Source organism: Eubalaena glacialis, chromosome 3 (assembly GCF_028564815.1).
Source record: "Eubalaena glacialis isolate mEubGla1 chromosome 3, mEubGla1.1.hap2.+ XY, whole genome shotgun sequence".
Taxonomy (NCBI): Eukaryota; Metazoa; Chordata; class Mammalia; order Artiodactyla; family Balaenidae; genus Eubalaena; species Eubalaena glacialis.
Genome location: NC_083718.1, coordinates 80,079,380 through 80,096,974, shown reverse-complemented (window position 1 = coordinate 80,096,974; position 17,595 = coordinate 80,079,380). Strand labels below are relative to the sequence as shown.

The window sequence follows — 17,595 nt, the reverse complement described above, 5'->3', positions numbered from 1 at the left end:
CAGGGCTTATGTGTGGAGTCTCTCCTCCCTTGTACTCGCTGGTGGCCGGAGACCAGCAACACAGGGAGGAGAGAACAACCTTCCCCACTCTTTTTTCCCTAAGCTGTGGTTCTGCCAGCAACCATTAGGGGTCACTGTTGCCTTAGCCAGCAATGACAGGCAGGGACAGGGAAGGGCAGGGGTGCGTGCGGTGGGACACGTGGTCCTTGCTGCCCACCTGGACCCTAACAGGATCGTGTATGAGTTGTGGTTGTTATCATAGAGACGCCTCGCACAGACTCATGCACACTCCACTCATGCCTTAAGGAGCTGTGGTTTTCAGGATGGGTGCTGGAGTGAGCAAGCACGCTTAGAAGTATAAACCTCCGCAGAACCCCTGTGTGTGACAGCATGGGAGCTCTGGCCCTGAGGACCTGGATGCAGGAAACGCTGATATAGGATGCGAAAAAGCCTTGAGCCAGGCCCAGCCCCTTCTGCTACCACCCCCTTCACCAAGGTTTTAAGTCCTTCATCTGCAGCTCCTCCCCTTCAAATGTTCTGACCGCACTGGCATAAGAGCCTGGAAACAGACTCCCATGCGCTCCTTTAACCTGCCTCCGGGGCATCTCTACTCCTGGGATGGAATAACAGTAGGGAGCCAGACACACAGACTCTGCTCTGACGTGTGTCCCCTGCCTTGCCTGGGGGCATCCAGCACGGACTGGTGATGTCATCAGTACCCCTCCCCCACCCCAAGTTCTGCCCACTTCAAGTCTGTCCTGTGATACCCCAGGAAATGTCTGCCCAGTGGAAATAGGGAGGGATGACGTGTGGGGGACGGGTTGGTGAGGCTCTGAGGCCAGATACAAAGGTTCCCCTGCCGGGCTCAACCACTTCTGGCCACCTGAGCCGCAGATAATAGTAGGATGGTCCTGCTTCACTGCCATGGCAACCCTGGCTGCTCAGGTCCTCATGGAGGTGGTGTTTGACAGCAGTGTATTTATCCTATATCACTGCCTCAGGGTCACCACCTCAAGTCCCCAAGGAGGGAGGGAGGAAGTTCATCCAGTGTTAACACCATATAGATGGAGAGATAATGGGCTGCCCGGGACCAGGGTATAAACAGACCTCGGCCTTTATTGTGCCTTCTCCAGTCTTCCCATGAGAGGCAGGGGTGGGGGGCAGAAGTGAGGGCAGGGAGGAAGCAAGGCTATTAAAACCTTAATAATCCAAGGGTAGGAGGGGGATTGAGGGGGAAAGGACTGGGAGAAGGGGTGAATCTGCACCAAGGGAACGCCCTGGAGAAGAGGAAGGGGGAGCAGCAAGCTTGGGGTCTTTGGGTATGGCAAAGGAGAGGAAGGGGTGAGGGCAGGCCTCCAGGCCAGGCTGGGAACCCACTCACCCGGGTCCCTGGGTTCTCCCCACAACCCCTGCGGTACGGGGCAGAGGGGAGGAGGTGAGAGGAGCAGTCATGTGGACGCCCAAACCCAGCATCCCAAACACAGACCGAGAGGGTTCCAGGCCCGATTCTGGCTGCTCATCTGGTTTCAAACGTGCTGATGGCCCCAGATGCCCACAGGAGCTCCGAAGCCGAGGGTGGGGTTCCCCAGACCCTGCCTCTGGGGCGGGCAGGCCTCTCTTCCTAGTCTGAGTAGGCTCTCTCACTCAGAGGGCAGGATGTCTTGTCCACGGTCTAACCTCCGCTTCTGTTGTGGCCTTGATTACTTTCTCATGGAGGATCAGATTCCTGAGAAAATCTTTCCTGCCATGACTCTGCTCTGCTCTCCCCGTCACCCCCAATCTGTCCTGCTCCTGCTCTCTGTGCCCCCCTCGGCCACCCCCTGCCCTGTCTCAGCATCTCATGGCTGCAAAGGTCAGGTCCCTTCCTCTCTGCCCATGGGAGGCCAACCAGCCAGGGAATGGGGTGCCCCTCAGTGCCCTGGACCCCCATTTTGGGGGCTGAAGTCTGAGGAAGCCCCTTTAGGGGTTGGCGGGGAGTCGGGCTCTCCATCTGTGGGCAGCAGGGAAGCCCGGGCCCCCCGGCACTCTGGGCTGTAATAGAAGGAAAGGAGGCGGAAGGAGGGCCGCAGCTCTTCCTGTACGCTGTCCAGGATGTGGGTAAAAGTTGGGCGCAGGCGCGGGTTCTGCTGCCAGCAGCGGTGCATCAGCTCCTGCCTGGTGGAGGTGGGGGGCAGTGTCAGAGGGGTGCACACGTCCTGCCTCCTGCACTGAGAGGGTCAATCAGTGTGATTGTAGGGGGGGGTCATGGGGGATTATGTCTGCAAGGGTCACAGGGGAGTAAATGGGGGTTGTAGTGGGGATTTTGAGTTGGAGGGCTCAGAGCTGGGGATCAGTGCAAGTAAAAGCATCAGAGGAGGTGGGCCAGACTCACGGGGGTGGGACAGGTATAGGCAGGGCAGGGACGAGGCAGGGGCAGACTGGGGTGACTCACAGCTGAACGGGACAGCTCTCCAGCTCCTCTAGGACCCCGCCATCCATGACGAACTTGAGCACCTGCTCATTGGATAGGCCCTGGTAGGGTTGTTCAGCCAGGGTCACAATCTCCCAGAGCACCACGCCAAAGGACCTGGAGGACGTGGAGGAGGGCCTGAGCCCAGCACCCTTAATGCAGCTCAGCGCACCCCAAGGAGTGCACCCAGGCCTCTCCCAAGGCCCTGCCTCCACACCCCCTGAGCCCTCTGCTCCAGCCAGGCCCCACCAGACATCCGAGTGGGTGGTGAAGATTCCATCTTTGAGGGACTCAGGGGCCATCCAGCGCACAGGCAGCAGCCCCTTCCCGCCCTTGCGGTAATAGTCTGTCTCATACACATCTCGAGTCATCCCGAAGTCTGGAAAGTGAGGGTAGACGGGGTGTGGGGCAGCAGAGCCATTCACCAGCTCCTGCCCCAGGAATACCTCTCCCAACCCTCTCCACCTCCATAGTCTCCAAGAATCCTGGAATGTGAGGGCTCAAAGGACCTCAGAGATCATCCCATCCAAATCCCGCTGCCCTCGGACGAGGAGACTGAGATCCAGGGTGGGGGGCTATCAGGGACAGAGCTGTGGGACAGGCCTGGGTCTCCTTAAGCCTCGCTTAGGGGGAGTCACTCTACCCAGGCTGCCCCCACCTGCCTGGCCCCCTCTGTACCCCCGATCTTGACGGTGAAGTCCTGGGACACCATGCAGTTTCGGGCCGCCAGGTCTCGGTGCACAAACTTGTTGGCAGCGAGGTAGGCCATGCCATCTGCGATCTCACCAGCCATCTGGATCATATCTCCCAGTGCTGGCCGAGGGAGCCCAGGGTTGTTCTAGAGCCAAGAGAGGGGGCTAGTGAAGTAGGAACTTGAGGCTGGACTCCTGCCAAATGATTACCCCTACAACTGTGCCCAAGTCCTCTCTAACTCCCCAGCCCCTCACCCAGGATCTTCCTGGTCCCTACCTCTGCCTCAGGCCGCAAAGATCGAAGATGGCTCTTGAGGTCCCCTCGGGTCATTAACTCCATGATGACCAGAGTTGGCTGGCCCTGAGACACCACACCCAGGAGACGTACCTGGGATGGACAAAGAGCCTGGTTGTAGGTCTACCCAGCTCCCTTGATCTCACTGGCCAAAACCTTGTTCTGCTGTCACAACTGACCCAGACACCAACCCTCCTAACCCCAACCATGACCATAACCCTAATCTTGACCTAACAATGACCCTGTCGCTAACCCATGACCTTAATTGATCTGACTATCATCCCAATCTTCATGATTGAATCAACTCTGACCGTGATCCTAATAATGATGTGAACACTCAATATTGACTTCCACCATGACTGATTCCAGCCCTAGCCGTGATCCTACCATGGCCCTATGATGACCCTGTTTTGACTCTAACCCCAGCCATGAGCTTTACCCCAATTAGGATCCTAACCACAGGCCCAACCCTGAACTTGATGGCGTCCTGAAATCATCTCTGATCTTTTCCCTCTTACCACATGAACTTCACCCTAATTTTGACCCTGACAATGCCCTTGACCCTCCCTTACCACATGGTGACACTTGAATGCCTTCATGACAGAGGCTTCCTTGAGGAACTCAATGCGTTCTCGTGGGCTGGCCAGCTCATTCACCGTCTTCAGGGCCACGGGCGTGAGCTCCTCTCCAACCTCAAGTCCTTGTGCCAGCCCCTCGTATACCATCCCAAAAGAGCCCTGGCCCAGTTCCCGGATTATGGAGATCTGCTCCCGAGGCACCTCCCACTCATCAGGGATGTACACTGAGAGGAAGTGGGAGTCACAAGGCAAGGGTACTGCTCTCTGCCACACCTCCACCCACTTCTCTTCTCTTCTGAAGGGCTCGGGTCCCAAGGCTGCCTTCTCCAAGATGGTCTGGAAGTCTGCCTCTTCTCCCCTCCTGTCTCCCTTTCCCACACCACCCGTCCAGCCACCCCCAGACCTACTATGAGAGGCACTGAAGTACTCCGGATTCACAGAGGTATACAGCATGCTGTTTCTGCAATGGGAGGTGAGGGGGTCAGACAGGAAGGGTCCTCGGGAAGGAAGAAGCAATGTCAGAGGACAAGGAAGAGGGACATTACAAGGAGGAAGGAAGTTACTGATCATACCCCTAGCTCTGATCAGGGTGACCCCTGGGGAACACCAAGCACTTTCCAAGCTAGTCTTGGCCCTAGTCCTGGGATCTGGGATCTGACAGGCTGGGAAAAGGGAGGACAGAAGTAGAGAAGCTGCCGTCTGCTCAGCTAGTCCTCAGAACCCAGCTAATCAAAGTCCTGCCCTCAGTTCCCTCTCATATCCAGCCCTAGGGGGATCTGACATCAAGAATCCCAGGATCCCAGGACACATCCTGAGGTCTCCTGCTTCTCCGCCTGCTATGATAGGACCAGTTTCATTAGTTCTCAGGCTAAGAGTTTGGTGACCAACAGACCCAGTATGCCCAGACTGAGGGGTTTCCCAGGATTTGGGACTTTCACTACCAAAATCAGGAAAGTCCCAGGCAAACGTGGACAAGTTGGTCCCCCTAACTGAAAGGTATGTCTCTTTCCTCCATGCCGCCCCCAGGGGAAGAGTTACTGCTTCTAAGGAATTCCTTTCTGCTGTCTCATCTACTACCCTCTGATCGCACTGACCTTATGATGAGGGCTCAGGGAAGAAGGGGGTTGGGAACCAATGGGACTTGTCATCACCTCTTCCTGCTGTAGAAGAAACCGAGGGCAGCAAGAATGATGAGCAGCATGAGCCCCACGGGGGTGACAGTGAGAAGGACGTGCAGCCCCCCGGAGTCTTCCTCCTCTGGTGGCCAGAAGGCAGCAGAGGGTTGGGTCAAAGATGGAGAAGTCAGAAAAAAAAGAAAAAAACAATAATAATAAAAAAAGATGGAGAAGTCAGAGGGTAGAGGACACTTCTCTTTCCACAATGGGAGGTGAGGATGGGGGAGGGATGGGGTGGAGGGGCCTGTGGTTTCCACAATTGGAGATGTGTCTGGGGACCCAGGTGGGGCTGTTTGGGAGTACAGGTCTGGGACAGAGGCTCTGCATACCTGGGCCAGGGATGTAGAAAGCGACACCGTCTGTCCAGGAGCCGTTGCCAGCCAGTGAGGTTGCCCGAACTCTGGCAGAGTAGTTTCCAGGAGGCAGCAGGGCCAGGTGGACGCCCCCAAACTTGGCATATCGCAGGCGGGACACACACAGCACTGTGGCCTCCTGAGGGCAACACAGAATAGCTGGCTGGGAAGAGGATGGAGACACAAATTGGGGCTAGGTTAGGGTGTCTCCTGGGGTACCTACCTCTCCCAAGCGGCGGTACTTGATTTCGTACTTGAGAATGAGTCCGTTGGGGTCCGGTGGCTCAAGCCAGCGTAGGAGAACACTGCTTTTGCTGGCTGCCTCCCAGGCCACCTTCCCTGGGATGCCATCAGCCTCTCCTGCAGGACAGGGCATCAGGCAGCCCGGCCACAAGTATTTCCTCTCACCTTCATGTTCAAACCCAAGGGCTCTAAACTGGGAGGTTTGAGGAAACGCTGGGATTATGGGGACTGGGAAGGGTGAGCAAACTGCGGCCCTGAGGTTGGCGGGAGGTCAAACTGGCTAGTTGGAGCACTAATTGGATGGGGTCCTTGGGGTCGGTGTGTGGGCGGGGTAGAGCTGGGGGGGGTCACCTACTATGGGGCATGGTACGCGCAAAGACGAAGGTGGCAGCGCTGCAGCCCACAGTGTGCGCCGCGTGGTTGCAGGCATGAATGTCGATCCGGTACTCTGTGAAGTGGCGCAGGCCCCTCAGCACCGCTCGCTCCCGGGGCACTTTGTCCTCCTGGATCTCGAAATCCGAGCTGTTCCCCCCAAGCCGGAGGGCCCCGGCTGCCCGGCGGTGCCTCCCTGAGTCCCTAGGGAGGGCGCAAGTCAGAGCCAGGCCCCGGTCCCGAGAGCCACGCCTCTCGGCCCCTGCTCCGCCCCCGCTCACCTTTGAGGGCTCTTATTGATGGACGTCACCTTCCAAGGGGATCTGGGGAGACCGGGGGATCGGGGAGGTGGGCCCTGTCAGGTCCGCCTGGAAGGCGCCCCAGTGCCCTCTGCAACGGCGGACCGCCTCCCAAACCCACCCACAACCCAGGCCCCGCCCCCCCGTCCCCCGCCCGCAAACCCCGCTCATCAGCACCCTGGCCTCCCGGCTCTCTCGTGCCGAGACGCACTTGGGGATGGTGATGGCATTGTGTAGAAAGTTTTCAAACTTCTTCTGGAAGGAGGCCTCCTGTGCCTCCAGCGGTGGCAGGACCTGCCCAGGAGGTGGGTGCTGGCAAGGGCAGCAGCCAGGCTCCCTGTCGGCCTCGAGTTCCCCGTCTTCGCGGTCGAAGCGGGGCTCGTTGTTGCTGGTGGGCAGCCGCAAGCCTGGTGCGGCGGCGGCGAAGGAAAGAGTTAGACTAGCAGCGCCCGCGGCCCGACACCCCAACCCCTCCGGTCCGCGCCTCCTCCCTGCGCACCGCGGTGGCAGTAGTCATTGAGGTAGAGGTCGCTGTCCTCTGCCAGGCGTTGCCACAGCACCAGGTAGTAGGTGATGTTTCCGTTGCGCTGGGTCGGTGGCTTCCAGCGCACCAGCAGGTGGGAGGAGGAGTTGGACGTGGAGATGACGTCCTGGGGCACTGTGGGTGCTGGGGGTGTGAGTAGGGTACAACTGAGGGGCTGCAGATCCCCCTTTCAAATACTGTCTGGTTAAGGGCCCCTCTCTCTGAGGTCCGGCCTCCCAGCCTCTATAGGCCCGGTGTTCAGTGACCCAGCTTCTCTATTTCTGGTGCTTGGGTTCCCCCATTCTCACTAGGACCCAGGCATTTAGCTCCCAACCCCCTTCAAAGGCTTCAGCCTACCTGCAGGTAAGGTTCGGAGGTAGATGATGGGGCTTTGGGCTCCTTGGTGGGGACTGTCCTCTGCAGTGGTCAGCGTGATGGCCCGCACAAACACTGCGTACTGTGTCCAGGGCTTGAGCGGGGTTAGGGTCACACCTGGCTCCTGGGTGCGGCTTAGGGGCAGTTCCACATCCAGTAGGTTCCAGCTCTGGGCCCCACAGGCATCTGGACCTACATGCTCTGTGGCATTCTGGAATGGGCTGAACACCCCATCCCTAGAGATGAGGGGCAGCTCAGCCCCAACCCCAGTTTCTAGCATCCCCCTCCTCTCTGAATCACTCCAAGACTGTCATTGTCATGCTTCTTCCAGTATGAGGGCATTCAGAAGCAGGTGTGGGTCTGCCCTTTGGGGCAGGTGCCTTGTGGGCATGACACACTCACTGAGCGGGTCTGCTCAGAGCTGGAATTGAGCCAGGATCCCCAGTATATCTCTAAGGGAGCACAGCCATAGCCACACTGCAAGGCAGATGCTAGGGGAGTTTCCTGAAAGACCTCGAAGATTCTCTGCCCTTTGAGTCCAAAGGCAGCTGTGTATAGTCCTGCAGAATGTGAGCTCTACAACCGGTGGGTAGGGGTGGGAGGCCGGGGCTTTACATTGCAGTCCATGTTAGCATTCCTTAACGTGTGGTCCATGGCCCAGAAGATTCAGCATTACCTGAATGCTGAAGCTTGTTAGAAATGCAGATTTATGGGCCCTGCCCAGGACTAACGGAATCAGAATCTGTGGGAGCGGGGCCCAGGAATCTGTATTTAACAAACTCTCCAGCTCCTCGTGCTAGAGTCCTTCATCTTCCACTGAGGCCTAGGAGAGTCTTGGCCCTGTGAGCGGGCCTCCCACCATTAGTATTTCTCCCTTCCTCCCAGGTCAGGCCCTGTGCTAGTGGGCAACTAAGATCTCTCCATTTTAATTCACAGGAAATGATTCCAAACCAGGTGGCTCCCATCTTCTATCTACCACAGAGGGCTAGTACTCCTCACTCCTGCCCTCCCAGCTTGCCTTCCCAAATCCATCTCTCTTCTCTAAGGAATTCTATTTTTGATCCCTAGCCATGCTTTTGGAGAAGTTCTTCCTGTGGTCTAACCACTATCCATCCTGCTATGGTCAGTACATTCTCTCCAAAGAAAAGAGCAGCTGGTCCTTGGTTGTCCCTGCTCCCTCCCTTCCTCAGGCTTTAATGAAATGCTGGCAAAGATATGCATAAAACTGGCCAAATTAGTGGGTACTTCCCAAACCGCTGCTGGGGCAGGAGCATGTGGTCAGTACGAAACATTAGCATAGTGAATTGAAGTTTAATTATCCAGGCCTTCCCAGCAGGGCACCTCTCCTGGGCTTTCAGAAATCCTGATTGTCCTCTCCTCATCACTGGTTAAGGTGAAACTGAGGCATGAAGGGATGAAGAAGGTGAGAGGAGAGAGCCAGACGTGGGCCCTACGAGGGAGTGCGACTCTGGGGTCCTGGCTTGCTGGCTCTCCACAGCCCCCCGGGGCTCTGCCCTCACCTGCCTGCGGTCGTGAACAAATTGACCTGGTCGGGCTCTGACCCCGGCCCGCTCTGGCCCCGCCCCCGCTCTGGCCCCACCCGCTCTGGCCCCGCCCCCGCCACTCACGACTCCTTGTAGTACACGATGAAGCTGAGTAGGTCGCGAGCCTCCAGCGGCTCGAAGCGCTCCCAGCGCAGCAAGATACGGTCGGCCTCCGTCACGTTGGACACGAAGCGCAGGGTGCGAGTCTGGCCTGGTCGGGGTGAAGGGCGAACACTTGCTCTTGACCGTGTTGAGAGCACCTGCTTGAGCCGCCTACTCCCAACCCCCGACCCTGACGCCGCAGCATCCCACCCCCAATGTGACCTCTGAAGAGAACTTATCACATTGTCCCCTTCAAGCGTCCCCTTCCACCCGGGAGCATGTCTGGTGTATTTCAGTGTGTGTGAAAGTCAGCGTGTGCGCGCGTCTGGGTGTTCCTTGGGGTCACATCTCTCACTGCCAGGGTGCCAGGGGTTGGGGTATTGGGCCTCACAGGCAGCTCGGTCTCCGTTGGTGCGGGGGTTGATCTCTGCCTTGTTTTGCCGTCCCTTCGTGCCAGTCACCTCCTCCAAGCGGTAGATGTGTTCCAGGCAGAGGCGTGGGTTGAAGGCGAAGTATATCTTGCCCACGGGAATGGCGAGCCCCGCAGCCACCCAGGAGCCCAGCTGCTGCAGGTTCTGGTTGTCCAGCACATACAGAGTGTAGTTCCTGGGGGAGGCCAGGGAACCTTGCTCTGCACGGCCGGTGGGGGCAAGGGGTGAGGAAGGGGGTGTCTTATGGGTTCTTCCCAAAGGGGCTGCACTGGGGGCACAGGGAAGGAGGGGCACACAGCAGCCCACCCACACCAGTACACCTGGAGCATTCGTACACACCCACTCGGTGCCACTGACCAGAAATGTGAGGTCCGGCAAGTCACCCACACTCTGTGTTTTCCTCATCAGTGAAATGGGGTCAACTGTTTTTCTGCCTCCCTCCTTTCCTCATCTCACATTAACTGAGCACCTGCTATGTTTCAGGTTCTGTCCTGGCTTTGGGGACACAGGGAGGAGTGGGACTCAGCCTGGGGCTATGCCTCTCCAGCTGGAGCGGGGGCACCCCTGGGGGTACATGAGAAACCACTTGGCTGGATGGTAATTTAAAACATTATTTTGAAAAATCCTGGCTACATTAAGGGTAGGCCTCGACTGGTAAAGGTAGGAATGGGTTTCAAACCCAGGCAGTCTTGCTCTGCAGCTAAGAGGATCAGATGATAACAATTATAGCCAATACATATAGAGTTATATGTAACTATAATTTTATGTAGTAATATATACTCTGTTTCAGGCTCTGTTTTAAGTGCTTTATACATAACAACTTAAGTAATATTCACAACAGCCCTAAGAAATAAGTAGAGTTATATTAGCCCCATTTCACAGATGAGAAAGTTGAGGACCAGAGAAGTTAAGTAACCTACCCAGAGTCACACAGCTAGTAAGTAGCAGAGCTGGTTCCCATACTCTTCACCACAGTTTTGGGAGTGTTGGGGAGGAGATGAGATAGAGGGAACTATTTCTGACCCCTTACCCATCCACCATGGTGTCCCCCCGGATTAGTTTGAGGTTCTTGAAAAAGCCTAGGGACACGAGGGCAAAGGAGTGCTTGATTTTGAGGAAGCCAGTGATGGTCTCTACCAGTCCCAGGCTGCGCTGCAGCTCCAGCTCCAGGTTATCTGGGAATGAGGAAGACAGGGCTGGAGCAGGGGCAAGGAAAGTGATGGTTCCATTGGGAGGGGGGAGCTGAACGGGGGCCAAGGGAAGGGGGCCCTCAGGGCTGGGACCCGGGATGGTGGAAAGTGGTGCTTCAGCTGGATCATTGTAAGGGGTGTGGCCAGGAGGAAGGGTGTGGCCAGGAGGAGAGGTATGGTCCTGAGGAAGGCACTAACAGCCTTGACGAAGATTGAGGATGAGGCTCCCTTCCACGTGGGTGCAGCCCACCAGATCCTGTGCTGCCTGGACAGAGTCGATGGTCTTGGTGCCCACTTTGCACTCTTTGGGGCATAGCCCCTCGCATTTGTGGCAGAATATGCTAGTAGGGGCAAGCAGAGGATGTGGCATGAGCCCTGGACCAGTGTGGGCCTCCTCACTGCTCCAAGGGTGCCCCCCGCCCACCCGACACTCACCTGCTGTCATTACGGGTGAAGCCTGGAGGGCATTGGGCCAGGCAACTACCCTGGTGGATGCCGAAGGTGGAGGCGCGGCCAGGCACAGAGCGCAGGCTGGCACAGTGCTCGGCCGTGACGCAGCGCCAGGACTCATGCTGGTAGGTGCCTGGAGGGCACGCCCTGTGGCAGGCACCCTGGAAGTAGAGGTGGCGGCAGGCGACACAGGCATGGGGGTCTTCTGGCCGGCTGCAGCCTCCCAGGCATTCAGTGTGGCAGCACTCACCCCTAACTGTGCAGGCCAGCCCACGGGGACAGGGGCACACTGCGGGCAGAGTGCTGCATTAGACCTTACCCACGCCTCCTTGGTCCTGGCCCCACCCCCTCCTCCTGGGCTAACACTCTTAGTCTGCACCCAAATCCCTCCAGCTCAGATGACACTGGTTGCCCACTCTGTTTTCCGCAGACAGGGGCTCTTGAAGATAGGAACCGTGGCCCCTCTCTGTGACTCCTCACCTCCCACAGTGCCTAGTCAGGGGTGTCAGAACTCAGGACCAAGCAGTAACCTTGTCTATCAGGGCTGCTGCTCCCCAGCCTGCTGTCCTGTCTAGGCCTAGTGCCCAGATCATTGCTGGGCATGGGGCCAAGGTGAACAAGTCAGCTTCTCCTGAGGAGTGAGGCCCAGGGCAAGGTGGGCCTGGGAGTGTGTAGAAGGAGGGGCCATCCCCGGTCATTTGACCCATGCCCCTGCCCATACTTCCTCCCTCTTCAGCACTCTGCCCTGGGTGGGAGGTGGCCCCAAGCAGATGTGGATGGGTTTGGGGCTGGGTGCCAATGGCCTGGCTACTCTGCACAGCGGCAGCTGGATGTCTGTGGGAGCGATGCGTGTGGCAAGGGTCAGCCAGGGCGTGTTGACACTATACACGAGAAGGACATGCAGCAGCTGTGTTTACAGCCAACAGGGAGATATTGCGGAGGTGGGGCCCAGTGGATACAGCAGGGATCTGGTTACTCTTCTGCCCTCGTGCTGAGGCATTGGGGTGAGGGGAGCTGACCTCCAGGAGCTGCGTGGAAAGAGCCCCAGCTTGGGGACCCCAGATCTGCTCCCAGTCTCTGAAGGTCTTCTTTCCCTCCCCTATAACTTTCACTTCCTCCTCCAACCATCCCCTCCTTATTCCACTCCTCCTTTTCTCCACTCTTTCCTTCTGTTTCCCCTCCATGCACCTTACCTCCTAAAGAAGATCCCACTTCACATAATTTGTCCTCACCTGCCCTGTCATTCATCTGTCACCTCCTCCTTTCTCCTTCCACCCAGCTCCCAACCTTCCCATTTCAATACCGCCGGCCTGTGCTGTGGCCATTTTTATCAGAAGCATAGAACTGCTAACATGGCCCAGGCACTGCTCTAATGTTTTACAGAATAGCTCATTCTTCATCACAATGCTCTGATCGTTTTACAGATGAGGAAACTGAGGCACAGATAAGCTAAATAAACATAGCTGGTAAGTAGTAGAGCTGAGATTCAAACACAGGCCAGTCGGCTTCGCTCTTGCCCACTGCCCCATACTGCTTCTTGTGCAGCTGCCTTGTATCCACTCATGCCACCCTGCCCCTCCTCACCACGTCCAACTTACACCTGTCTTTTACTGTCTCTCCATAACTACCTGATGCTGTCTTGTGCCCACCCCTTGACTGCCTTATGCTACATCAGTTGTTTAACTTTTCTGAGCCTCAGTTTCCTCATCTGCAAAACTGGAATAGCAACAGCACCTCCCTCATGGGATGAGTGAGGATTAAAATAAATGGTGTCGGCAAAGTACTTACCCATACCATCTTACGGCCAGCCAGCCCCATTTGACCCTGCCCCCTCTGTGCCCCCTAGTCGTGTTCTGTGCCAGTGCCCACCTCTCTGGCAGTGGCTGGAGGTCCAGCACCTGTAGTCGGTGTGCCCGCTGAAGGTGGTCCTGGCACAGGGCTCGCCAGTGGCGCCCAGCACGCCGGGGCACACGTCGGCACACTCCTCGCCCAGCTTGTTGCCCACAATGTGGTTGGCGCCAGGTGAAGGCTGCAGCAGGCCCCAGTCAATGGTGGAGAGGTGGCAGAGCTCCTGGTTCTTCTCCACGCGCACGGCCCCACTCAGCACGGCCCCCAGCGCTGGCAGCCCCACGTCCCGCAGGTGCGGCATCTCGAAGATGACCAGCGCGTAGCCCAGGAAGAGGCGGGCACCGCGGATGACCGCTAGGTTGGGAAAGAGGTCACGCAGGCTCTCCAGGCCATAGACACGGAAGAGCAGCAGGTAGTCGGTGACCTGAGTGAGGCGTGGGAAGCTGAGGCCACGGAAGTCCTCGCCGGTGGCTGTGAACATGAGCAGGATCTGCAGGTGGCCCTCCACCACGCTGCAGTTTTCCAGCCGACGCAGCTCTGCCACCTCTGAGCGGATGTCCAGGCTGGGGCACACTGTGGGTACAAGTGCAGGTAGCCCTCAGTACCGTTTGGGCCAATCACCCCTTGCGTGACCTCCTCCCTGGGCCTCAGAGGCCTCATTGTCAGCTTGGAGGATCCCCACCAGATGAGCCAACATGGACAAAAATGAGCTCCTGACCTTCCCTCCCAAACTCACGTCCCCTTCTCAGCTGATTGCAACTTCATTCTTGCAGTCAGACTCCAAAGCTAAAGCCTCCATGATTCCTTTCCTTCTCTAACCCCTGTACTCTGTGGGCTCTACCTTTAAAATATATCCAGAGCCACCCGAACTGCTTTCACCATCATCTGTTCCTGGCTTTACAGTAATAGCTTCCTAAATAGTCTCCTCACCTCCACCCTGCCCCCTCTTTCTTCTATCCTCCCCTCTATAGCCAGAGTGGAAACACAACGCACAAGCTGGATCACTTTCCTCCACTGCTCAAAACTCCCCAATGGCTTTCATCTCACTGATGAAAAGCCGAAGTCCTTACCACAGCCTACAGGGCCCCTGCAACTCTCCAACTTCACCCGCTTTCTCTCTCTTCTTCAGACACACTGGCCACGTTGCTGTTCCTCAAACAAGCTAGCCAAGCTTCTGCCTTGGGGTCTTTGCACTTTCTGTTCCCTCTGGCTAGAACACTCTTCCCTCTCAATGGCTCCCTCACCTCTTTTAAGTCTTTGCTCAGATGTCACCTTCTCAATGAGGACTTCTCTGACCATCCTATTTAATATGGCAACACTCCCTACTCCCCTTCCTACTTTTTTTTTTTTAATAAATAAATTTATTTATTTATTTATTTTTGGCTGCATTGGGTCTTTGCTGCTGCGCGGGCTTTCTCTAGTTGTGGTGAGTGGCGGCTTCTCTTCTGGCGGTGCGTGGGCTTCTCATTGCGGTGGCTTCTCTTGTTGCGGAGGCTTCTCTTGTTGCGGAGCACGGGCTCTAGGCGCGCGGACTTCAGTAGTTGTGTCACGTGGGCTCAGTAGTTGTGGCTTGTGGGCTCTAGAGCGCAGGCTCAGTAGTTGTGGCACACGGGCTTAGTTGCTCTGAGCCATGTGGGATCCTCCCGGACTAGGGCTCGAACCCGTGTCCCCTGCATTGGCAGGCAGATTCTTAACCACTGCACCACCAGGGAAGTCCCACTCCCCTTCCTACTTAATTTTTCTCCAAATGCTTAACACTGGCTGATATACAATTTACTTATTTATTTTGTTTATTGTAAGCTCCAGAACGGCAGGGATCATTGTGTAATTCATTGCTGTATCCTTGGTGCCTGGTATAGTGCCTGGCACGAAATTGGTGCTCAATAAATATTTGATGAAGGAATGAATGAATGAAATCTGTGACTGGGAAGCAGTAGTCTGAGCTTCAGACACTCCACTTCTTTCCCCGGCCTGAGAAAGCTAGATGCCTGGTCCCTGCATCTGTTTACTCTCGAAGGGACATTCCGTGGCTCCCATTGCCAAAAGTTCACGTTTAAATTCCTCAGCCTGACATTCCAGGGTGTTGATAAACTGGGCCCCGCTAATACCTCCAGCCTCAGAAGAGTTCCTTGGCCTGCCAACACCCTCAGTTCTTGTCCTGAAAGCCTCAGGTCAAGCCCCCACCTTCCCTGACCCTCTGAGTTAATCACTTCAGGCTCAGCTGCACTTAGTCCAGCACCCACACCAGAATACCTGGGGTATTGCCCCAACATTGCTTTCTGTCTGTCTGTCACCCCCTCCAAGGAGGGAGGCTGCTGAGCGTGGGACCCTTGTTAGTCAGCATCCCCACATGGTGCCCAGTTCAGGGCAGGAACCACTGGGCACTCAGGGGTTGTGGGTTGAATCGATGGACATCTGGATCCCAAGTCCACTCCTCCCTCGGGGACCTGGGTGTGTCTGGCTTCTTTGGATCGCAGGGCCCCAGCCCCCCTTTTCTTTCTTTCCCCAAGGCACGTAGGACCATTCTCCTAATGGGCTGGATACCTGGTCCCTGAACTCACTTCTCCCAAGGATACCTTCCATGGTCCCCACTCAGGAAGATTCAGGTCTGAATCCTTCAGCTTGCCATTCAAGTCCTGCTAACCTCTCCAGTCTCCACTCCCTCCCTTCCTACCCAGCCCTCAAGAAACAATGCACCCATCATACATACCCAGGCCCATCCCCTGATGGTTGAAAGGGGGTGGCCAGGCTAGGCTGGCCCCCTGGGGCTTACTTCACACCTTCTCCCTGTTGCCATTAATGGTCCCTGTGCTTGGCTCTACCCAGCAACTCTGTGTGTGTGTGTGTGTGTGTGTGTGTCTGAGCACATGCAGGCACACATGCACACACACAGAGAGGGAGAATGAGAAAACACTTCTAGTCCCTCCAGGCAAAGGCCAATCAGGCTCTGCAGGCAGATGGGGGGTTCTCTCAGGAGCCCACATGCCACTTCCCGTCATGCCCCAGGCTTTCTAGGGCTCCCCTGATGGGAGTCATTTGGAAAAACAAATCTACGACCTACACAGGTTAACCCCTGCCTGCCTCCCCTCAGGACATGGTGGTGTGCAGAGCTGCACTGGGAACGGGACATCTGGGTCCCCTGACCAAACACCACCCTCCCCCGCCCCCCTGCCCCCAGGGCCGTGCTCCTGTCCTGACAACCATGCTCCTGGCTGGCATCTGCTATGCCCTGTCCTGGCACAGCAGAGGAGGAGGGGAGGGGTGGAGGAGGGGAAGGGTGCAGGGGGTGGGGCTATGCCTTGCAGGCAATGCCTCTGTGACTAGCACTCTTCAGGGGACCCCCTGCCCCAACCCATTCACATCACCCCTCTGTCTCTGCAGGAAAGGGAGACCCTGCTCTGCCCCTGGAAGTCCCCAGTCTGAGGGCATCACGGGACCCCTCAGGCAGGCACAGAGAACTGGATTCCTGAGCTTCCTCAGTCTGGAAGGGAATGGTGGGTGTGGGGAAAGGGACATCTCTTCATCCTTCCACCTTTGAATCTTCCACTCTCAGCACTTTTTCCTCTCCCTGCCAAGCCCCCAGCACCCTCATGAGGGCCACTTTGTCTACATGGTCCCAACCCCCAAAACCCTACACATGGGAAGTGTTTAGCCTGGGGACTAATTAAAAGAAGCCTCCTACCCCAGCGGATGGGCCCTCAAAGTGGGGGACATGGGACAGAACCTGGAGGCAGGAGCTCAGGACCTCAGTCTAGCTTGATCTCTCAATTCTCTGAGCTTCAGTTTCCTGTCTGCACAATGGGTTCAGTTACTTAATGGTGCCTAGTTTTCAGCTCCCCTTCCCATCCTGGCCCCTTTCCCATTCAGTGGCTCTAGAAAAGACCTCTAAGACTAACCCCCTCATTTTGATTCTCATTCAGGCTTTACTGGGATCACTGTTTCATAAGCAGGAATGGAGGACATCTATTCATCCCTGTTTCAGGGTCCTTCTCATTTCCCAGGGAACTGAGAGGAAAACACCCATCTCTGGGAAACAAAATGCTCTTCCTGGTGGGAAGTCCTTCTGAGACCTAACCCCAGTCTTCATGTCGAAGTAAGTAAATAGATGTGTTCTGGCTGGAAGCTCAGTGTTTGGCCTCCCAGTCTGCTGGAAGGGAGATGGGGCTCCAGGAGACAGTGCTGGGGACTCACCCTCGCGAGTGTCCAGGCTAAATCCCAAGGAGAGGAGGATCACAAGCAGGCAGGCTACCCATGGCCACAGACTGGGCACTGCCATTGTCCTAGTCCTGCCTTGTGCCCAGTCCTGGCTCTTCTCCAGATGGCTCCAGGGAGGAGAAGGACCTGATAGGCCCTAAGGGACACAGAGATGCAAGCTTCAGAGGGAAGGGGAAGGGAAGGGGCAGAGTGACAAAGAATCCCACACAGAGATGGCAGGAGACAGAAAAAAAAGTAATGAGAGCCACAGAGACACAGACGGTGACAGGCTGCTGGAGCCAGAGACTCAGTGTGAACACAGAGACAGAGAGATGAGGACAGAGATGCAGACAGCAACGGGGAGAGACTCAGAGAGGCTTCCAGGGAAACAAAGTAACACAGGGTGCAGAGCAAAAGGCAGCGCAAGAGGCCGGTCAACGCCGAGGGCGGAGCAGAAGCCCGGGGAACAGGCAGAGGAGAGG

At 56.6% G+C, this 17,595-nt stretch overlaps 1 protein-coding gene across 2 annotated transcripts; it reads right to left on the bottom strand.

Annotated features, from left to right (window-relative positions):
* Positions 1-1,813: 1,813 nt before the first annotated feature.
* INSRR (insulin receptor related receptor) lies at positions 1,814-17,495 on the bottom strand. Of its 2 annotated transcripts, none has more exons than XM_061183277.1 (22): positions 17,111-17,495; positions 12,941-13,492; positions 11,057-11,360; positions 10,820-10,962; positions 10,462-10,606; positions 9,392-9,606; positions 8,983-9,109; positions 7,337-7,590; positions 6,956-7,123; positions 6,668-6,863; positions 6,439-6,480; positions 6,141-6,361; positions 5,766-5,902; positions 5,519-5,681; positions 5,166-5,271; positions 4,422-4,474; positions 4,009-4,238; positions 3,419-3,529; positions 3,128-3,287; positions 2,699-2,828; positions 2,432-2,566; positions 1,814-2,154 (listed from the first exon to the last, which is right to left on the bottom strand). In XM_061183277.1, exons 1-22 carry the CDS (start codon positions 17,193-17,195, stop codon positions 1,911-1,913), a joined length of 3,921 nt encoding a protein of 1,306 aa, XP_061039260.1. In that variant the 5' UTR covers positions 17,196-17,495; the 3' UTR covers positions 1,814-1,910. The 2 variants fall into 2 exon arrangements, with proteins under 2 accessions (XP_061039260.1, XP_061039262.1); XM_061183279.1 differs by having other exon boundaries at positions 7,337-7,575.
* Between the last annotated feature and the right edge of the window lie 100 nt (positions 17,496-17,595).

What these genes read in the sequence shown, in the direction of transcription:
- INSRR (XM_061183277.1), bottom strand. Translation starts at nt 17,195, where the DNA reads ATGGCAGTGCCCAGTCTGTGGCCATGGGTAGCCTGCCTGCTTGTGATC. An exon ending in TTCTTCTACAGCAGGAAGAG is followed by an intron (nt 4,475 to 5,165) that starts GTGATGACAAGT and finishes CTCCCATTGCAG; the next exon opens with AAACAGCATGCTGTATACCT. An exon ending in CTTCACCGTCAAGATCGGGG is followed by an intron (nt 2,829 to 3,127) that starts GTACAGAGGGGG and finishes CTCACTTTCCAG; the next exon opens with ACTTCGGGATGACTCGAGAT.